Source organism: Engystomops pustulosus, chromosome 7 (assembly GCF_040894005.1).
Source record: "Engystomops pustulosus chromosome 7, aEngPut4.maternal, whole genome shotgun sequence".
NCBI classification, from domain to species: Eukaryota; Metazoa; Chordata; class Amphibia; order Anura; family Leptodactylidae; genus Engystomops; species Engystomops pustulosus.
Genome location: NC_092417.1, coordinates 18,132,511 through 18,139,905, shown reverse-complemented (window position 1 = coordinate 18,139,905; position 7,395 = coordinate 18,132,511). Strand labels below are relative to the sequence as shown.

Here is a 7,395-nt window from a genome sequence, read left to right as displayed (position 1 = left end):
GGCTTAGGCATGGCTGCTGGTGGCACTAGGTCACTAGTGTGATGGCTGGGATATGGCTGCCAGGGGCACTGGGTTACTAGTGTAATGGCTGGGATATGGCTGCCAGGGGCACTGGGTCACTAGTGTGATTGCTGGGGCAGGCACTGGGTCACTAGTGTGATGGCTGGTGCATGGCTGCTGGTGGCACTAGGTCACTATTGTGATGGCTGGGGCAATGCTGCCAAGTGCACTGGGTCACTAGTGTGATGGCTGGGATATAGCTGCCAGGGGCACTGGGTCATTAGTGTGATGGCTGGGGCAGGCATTGGGTCACTTGTGTGATGGCTTAGGCATGGCTGCTGGTGGCACTAGGTCACTAGTGTGATGGCTTAGGCATGGCTGCTGGTGGCACTAGGTCACTAGTGTAATGGCTGGGATATGGCTTCTAGGGGCACTGGGTCATTAGTGTGATTGCTGGGGCAGCCACTGGGTCACTTGTGTGATGGCTGGGGCATGGCTGCTGGTGGCACTAGGTCACTATTGTGTTGGCTGGAGCAAGGCTGCCAAGTGCACTGGGTCACTAGTGTGATGGCTGGGATATAGCTGCCAGGGGCACTGGGTCACTTGTGTGATGGCTTAGGCATGGATGCTGGTGGCACTAGGTCACTAGTGTGATGGCTGGGATATGGCTGCCAGGGGCACTGGGTCACTAGTATGATGGCTGGGATATAGCTGCCAGGGGCACTGGGTCACTAGTGTGATGGCTGGGATATGGCTGCCAGGGGCACTGGGTCACTAGTGTGATTGCTGGGGCAGGCACTGGGTCACTTGTGTGATGGCTGGGGCATGGCTGCTGGTGGCACTAGGTCACTATTGTGATGACTGGGGCAGGCACTTGGTCACTTATGTGATGGCTGGGGCATGGCTGCTGGTGGCACTAGGTCACTATTGTGATGACTGGGGCAAGGCTGCCAAGTGCACTGGGTCACTAGTGTGATGGCTTGGATATGGCTGCCAGGGGCACTAGGTCACTAGTATGATGGCTGGGATATAGCTGCCAGGGGCACCGGGTCACTAGTGTGATGGCTGGGATATGGCTGCCAGGGGCACTGGGTCACTAGTGTGATTGCTGGGGCAGTCTCTGGGTCACTAGTGTGATGGCTGGGGCATGGCTGCTGGTGGCACTAGGTCACTAATGTGATGGCTGGGGCAGGCACTTGGTCACTAGTGTGATGGCTGGGGCATGGCTGCTGGTGGCACTAGGTCACTATTGTGATGGCTGGGACAAGGCTGCAAAGTGCACTGGGTCAGTAGTGTGATGGCTGGGATATAGCTGCCAGGGGCACTGGGTCACTAGTGTGATGGCTGGGGCAGGAATTGGGTCACTTGTGTGATGGCTTAGGCATGGCTGCTGGTGGCACTAGGTCACTATTGTGATGACTGGGGCATAGCTGCTGGTGGCACTAGGTCACTAGTGTGATGGCTGGGATATGGCTGCCAGGGGCACTGGGTCACTAGTGTAATGGCTGGGATATGGCTGCCAGGGGCACTGGGTCACTAGTGTGATTGCTGGGGCAGGCACTGGATCACTTGTTTAATGGCTGGGGCATGGCTGCTGGTGGCACTAGGTCACTATTTTGATGACTGGGGCAGGCACTTGGTCACTTATGTGATGGCAGGGGCAAGGATGCCAAGTGCACTGGGTCACTAGTGTGATGGCTGAGATATAGCTGCCAGGGGCACTGGGTCACTAGTGTGATTGCTGGGGCAGGCACTGGATCACTTGTTTAATGGCTGGGGCATGGCTGCTGGTGGCACTTGGTCACTAGTGTGATGACTGGGGCAGGCACTTGGTCACTTATGTGATGGCAGGGGCATGGCTGCTGGTGGCACTAGGTCACTATTGTGATGGCAGGGGCAAGGCTGCCAAGTGCACTGGGTCACTAGAATGATGGCTGGGATATGGCTGCCAGGGGCACTGGGTCACTAGTGTGATGGCTGGGATATGGCTGCCAGGGACACTGGGTCACCAGTGTGATTGCTGGGGCAGGCTCTGGGTCACTTGTGTAATGGCTGGGGCATGGCTGCTGGTAGCACTAGGTCACTAGTGTGATGAATGGGGCAGGCACTTGGTCACTAGTGTGATGACTGGGGCATGGTTGCTGGTGGCACTAGGTCACTATTGTGATGGCTAGGGCAAGGCTGCCAAGTGCACTGGGTCACTAGTGTGATGGCTGGGATATAGCTGCCAGGGGCACTGGGTCACTAGTGTGATGGCTGAGGCAGGCATTGGGTCACTTGTGTGATGGCTTAGGCATGGCTGCTGGTGGCACTAGGTCACTAGTGTGATGTCTGGGATATGGCAGCCAGGGGCACTGGGCCACTAGTGTAATGGCTGGGATATGGCTGCCAGGGGCACTGGGTCACTAGTGTGATTGTTGGTGCAGGCACTGGGTCACTTGTGTGATGGCTGGGGCATGGCTGCTGGTGGCACTAGGTCACTATTGTGATGGCTGGGGCAATGCTGCCAAGTGCACTGGGTCACTAGTGTGATGGCTGGGATATAGCTGCCAGGGGCACTGGGTCACTAGTGTGATGGCTGGGGCAGGCATTGGGTCACTTGAGTGATGGCTTAGGCATGGCTGCTGGTGGCACTAGGTCAATTTTGTGATGGCTGGGGCAAGGCTGCCAAGTGCACTGGGTCACTAGTGTGATGGCTGGGATATAGCTGCCAGGGGCACTTGGTCACTTGTGTGATGGCTTAGGCATGGATGCTGGTGGCACTAGGTCACTATTGTGATGGCTGGGGCAAGGCTGCCAAGTGCACTGGGTCACTAGAATGATGGCTGGGATATGGCTGCCAGGGGCACTGGGTCACTAGTGTGATGGCTGGGATATGGCTGCCAGGGGCACTGGGTCACCAGTGTGATTGCTGGGGCAGGCTCTGGGTCACTTGTGTAATGGCTGGGGCATGGCTGCTGGTAGCACTAGGTCACTAGTGTGATGGCTGGGGCAGGCACTTGGTCACTAGTGTGATGACTGGGGCATGGTTGCTGGTGGCACTAGGTCACTATTGTGATGGCTGGGGCAAGGCTGCCAAGTGCACTGGGTCACTAGTGTGATGGCTGGGATATAGCTGCCAGGGGCACTGGGTCACTAGTGTGATGGCTGGGATATAGCTGCCAGGGGCACTGGGTCACTAGTGTGATGGCTGGGGCAGGCATTGGGTCACTTGTGTGATGGCTTAGGCATGGCTGCTGGTGGCACTAGGTCACTAGTGTGATGGCTGGGATATGGCTGCCAGGGGCACTGGGTCACTTGTGTAATGGCTGGGATAAGGCTGCCAGGGGCACTGGGTCACTAGTGTGATTGCTGGGGCAGGCACTGGGTCACTTGTGTGATGGCTGGTGCATGGCTGCTGGTGGCACTAGGTCACTATTGTGATGGCTGGGGCAATGCTGCCAAGTGCACTGGGTCACTAGTGTGATGGCTGGGATATAGCTGCCAGGGGCACTGGGTCACTAGTGTGATGGCTGGGGCAGGCATTGGGTAACTTGTGTGATGGCTTAGGCATGGCTGCTGGTGGCACTAGGTCACTAGTGTGATGGCTTAGGCATGGCTGCTGGTGGCACTAGGTCACTAGTGTGATGGCTGGGATATGGCTTCTAGGGGCACTGGGTCATTAGTGTGATTGCTGGGGCAGCCACTGGGTCACTTGTGTGATGGCTGGGGCATGGCTGCTGGTGGCACTAGGTCACTATTGTGTTGGCTGGAGCAAGGCTGCCAAGTGCACTGGGTCACTAGTGTGATGGCTGGGATATAGCTGCCAGGGGCACTGGGTCACTTGTGTGATGGCTTAGGCATGGATGCTGGTGGCACTAGGTCACTAGTGTGATGGCTGGGATATGGCTGCCAGGGGCACTGGGTCACTAGTATGATGGCTGGGATATAGCTGCCAGGGGCACTGGGTCACTAGTGTGATGGCTGGGATATGGCTGCCAGGGGTACTGGGTCACTAGTGTGATTGCTGGGGCAGGCACTGGGTCACTTGTTTGATGGCTGCGGCATGGCTGCTGGTGGCACTAGGTCACTATTGTGATGGCTGGGGCAGGCAGTTGGTCACTTATGTGATGGCTGGGGCATGGCTGCTGGTGGCACTAGGTCACTATTGTGATGGCTGGGGCAAGGCTGCCACGTGCACTGGGTCACTAGTGTGATTGCTGGGACATAGCTGCCAGGAACACTGGGTCTCTAGTGTTTATTGCTGATGTGACAAAAAACAGAAGCAGCCGGATGAATTCTGAAGTATTGACCCAAAACATACAAAAATCTTGTCTCTGTCCAAATATTCATGGACCTAACTGTATGTGATCCTACTGACGTGTATGATGTCTGTGCAGTATAGGAAAACTAAATATGAAATAAAAAAACTTTAAGGTAATGTCCTTACACTTTTCATCTATCCCATGTTGTCAACAAGTAATACCTAAAGCAGGCCTGTGTATGAGAATTGTCCATTGGGGATGGGTAGAAGATCAGATCAGAAATTTAGCTATGGGAACTTTTAAACATTTTAAATCTTGATCGCTCTTCACCAGCTACAGTAGATCTAATGGAAAACTCGAATCAAACATCTTCAGGAAGCTTTTTCCTCCTCGGTCTGTCTAATGTCTTCTATCTTCAGGGCATCTGCTTTTGTGTGTTTCTGATCATGTATCTGATGACATTGTCTGGAAATGTTCTACTGATCATCGTGGTGAGGATCAACTCAAAGCTACAGACCCCCATGTACTTCTTCTTGAGTAATCTCTCCATGATTGACATCTGTTTCTCTTCCACCATCATCCCTAAAATTCTAATTATTACTTTATCCAATGACAGAAGTATTTCTCTGGTAGGATGTGCACTTCAAATGTATTTCCATATGGCTTTGGGGGCATCAGAATGCATCCTTCTTGCTGTCATGGCCTATGATCGATTTGCTGCCATTTGTAGACCATTGCACTACCAAACCATCATTAACAAGAAGATGTGTATTTTATTAGCCTCCATATCTTGGGGTGTGGGCTTCATCACTGCCAGCGTTCATGTTCCCATAACGTTCCAATTACCATTTTGCAAATCCCATCATGTCAACCACTTCTTCTGTGAGATGCCTCCATTTTTCCGACTCTCCTGCAAAGATACACGTCCAAATGAAATAGCCATGAACATTTCAGCCCAGATCATTGTTTTGTGTTCTTTCTTCTTGACATTGATTTCATATATCCACATCATCTCCAATGTCTTCAAGATCCGCTCTTCACAAGGAAGAGAGAAAGCTTTCTCCACATGCGCCTCCCACCTCACAGTAGTGTCTATGTACTATGGGACTATCATCTTCATGTACCTGAAACCTCGATCTGCAGAATCACCTGAGATAGACAAGACGGTGTCCATCATATATACAGCAGTGACACCAATGATTAATCCCATCATCTACAGCATGAGGAACAAGGACGTTAAAGACTCTGTGAAAATTAAACTTTCTAGTCTATTAACTTAAAATTAATGCTTAAAAAAATCAAGTAAAGAATAGTTTCCCCGTGACCCCAGATCTTATATTTTATAACTAAATGGATTTAATGGGTCTTCTTATTGGTGATGTTTCTAGATGAAATCCATAATTTTATTAGTGGAGGACCAACCTTTTAAAACACATCCATAATGAGACATTTTTTAGAAACATCATATGGGTGCATGTCTCAAAGGACACGTTTTTAGCATGTGCCAGGTCATTACAATAGCCGCTCTCCTACATACCCAAAGTAGGAACTGTTGCCTCATTATTGTCTGTGATTTTACACAGGAGCAGCGAGTAGGCAGAGACAGAGGTTGAGGAAAGCATTTTGTGCATTTCCCAGTCTTCAGATGATATGCTGTTAATTTTGTCAATTGAAGGATACTTTTAGACAATCTTGATTGGTTTAAGTTTACTATTGAATATGACTTCTATGATAAGGCCTAAGAAATCATCTTATTGTCAGAACTCTTGAAGGAGCTAAGTTTGAGCTCTCCTGCTTATAGTTCCACATCCAGGTTTTAGGCTCTATAGAGGGCTGATTTATGTTCTAGCAGTCCCCCTTAAATGAGAATGTAGTGCGCTCACTCATATTGGTGTACTTGGTTCTTCACAAATCAGCTTCTGAGGCAGGGTCAATTCACCTCTTATATTCCTCATTCACCTACATACTGTACGTATGCTTGTTTGAAATGCCTTTTTGCTAGTAATTATATTTATGCTCTCTCTTTGCTCTCAGTTTGACTACTCTTTGCTTTACATTTTTGTACCCTGCCGCCCTCTTGGCTATGACTCGGATTTCCTGACCTTGTTTTTTTGTCTGTCTCTTTGTTTGCTTCTCTTCTGTTCAGTGCAGAGTCTGTCACCCTGTTTAGTGCAGGGTCAGCAAGTAGATAGAGACAAAGCAAAGAACTTGCACTTCTTCCCTGTCGTAACTTATCTAATAAACTCAATGTTATTCTTTTACACAAATATCTCATCCCACTTTACATTTAAAAACCTTTGTTTTACAGTTCCACAATATTTACATCAATCAAATGGAGGTAAGATACTATATGATTTTTTTTTTATAAATTGGCACCAAAAATAAAAACCTTGGCATCTTTCTTATTTGCCAACTGATTGGGAGGTATAATGTCATAGTAGTCATACCATTATATTTTTTGAGTGAACAATTCAGACATTTAGCAAATATAATCAATCGTTTGATGCAAAAATAATTTAAGTTAAAAAATTTTTGGTAATTGAAGAAATAAAATAAATATTTATTTTATCAGCCAAATTGAAGGATGTGTTTAAAATAGATTTACTTTGTTATGCTCTATGGAGAATATAGCTAAGGGGGTGGGGTGTCAAAGGTCAGCTTTCCATGTGCTTCACACAGAGGTCAAATTTTACCCAGTATTATCTTTTATGCAAGCCCCCAAAAGGGGGACTTTATTAAAAGTAAAAAATTAGAAGTAAAAAAATCCATAGGCAATATGATAACAAATAAAAAAAGATAATATAGACATAGAAAGAGAAGATTGCAGAGAAATATATTGTGATACAAATATCCTCATTGGAGCCAGGCCAGTTCTTATATGTGTTTTACCAGGGCTATTTATATAGCCAACAAAAAGCCAGCAAATCCAGAGGGTTAATCCACTCCGACAAAACTACTGAGGAAGAAGTGAAGCCCTTCGAAACTCATCTAGCCAATTACTAATAATGTTTATACGAGTTTTACGTCTGAAGGACACAGTCTACAATATTCGATATCAATATATCTGCGATACATGGCATTACACAGCGAAGCTTGCATTTATATGGAATACTATTGTGCTCTGAGTCAATACGAAGGAACGACGGAACTA

At 48.6% G+C, this 7,395-nt stretch overlaps 1 protein-coding gene across 1 annotated transcript; it reads left to right on the top strand.

Annotated features, from left to right (window-relative positions):
- Window positions 1–4,587: 4,587 nt before the first annotated feature.
- Window positions 4,588–5,524, top strand: LOC140070002 (olfactory receptor 5V1-like). The gene has a single exon (XM_072116334.1). The coding sequence runs from the start codon at window positions 4,592–4,594 to the stop codon at window positions 5,522–5,524; it is 933 nt and encodes a 310-aa protein (XP_071972435.1). The 5' UTR covers window positions 4,588–4,591.
- Window positions 5,525–7,395: the final 1,871 nt, after the last annotated feature.

What these genes read in the sequence shown, in the direction of transcription:
- LOC140070002 (XM_072116334.1), top strand. Translation starts at nt 4,592, where the DNA reads ATGGAAAACTCGAATCAAACATCTTCAGGAAGCTTTTTCCTCCTCGGT.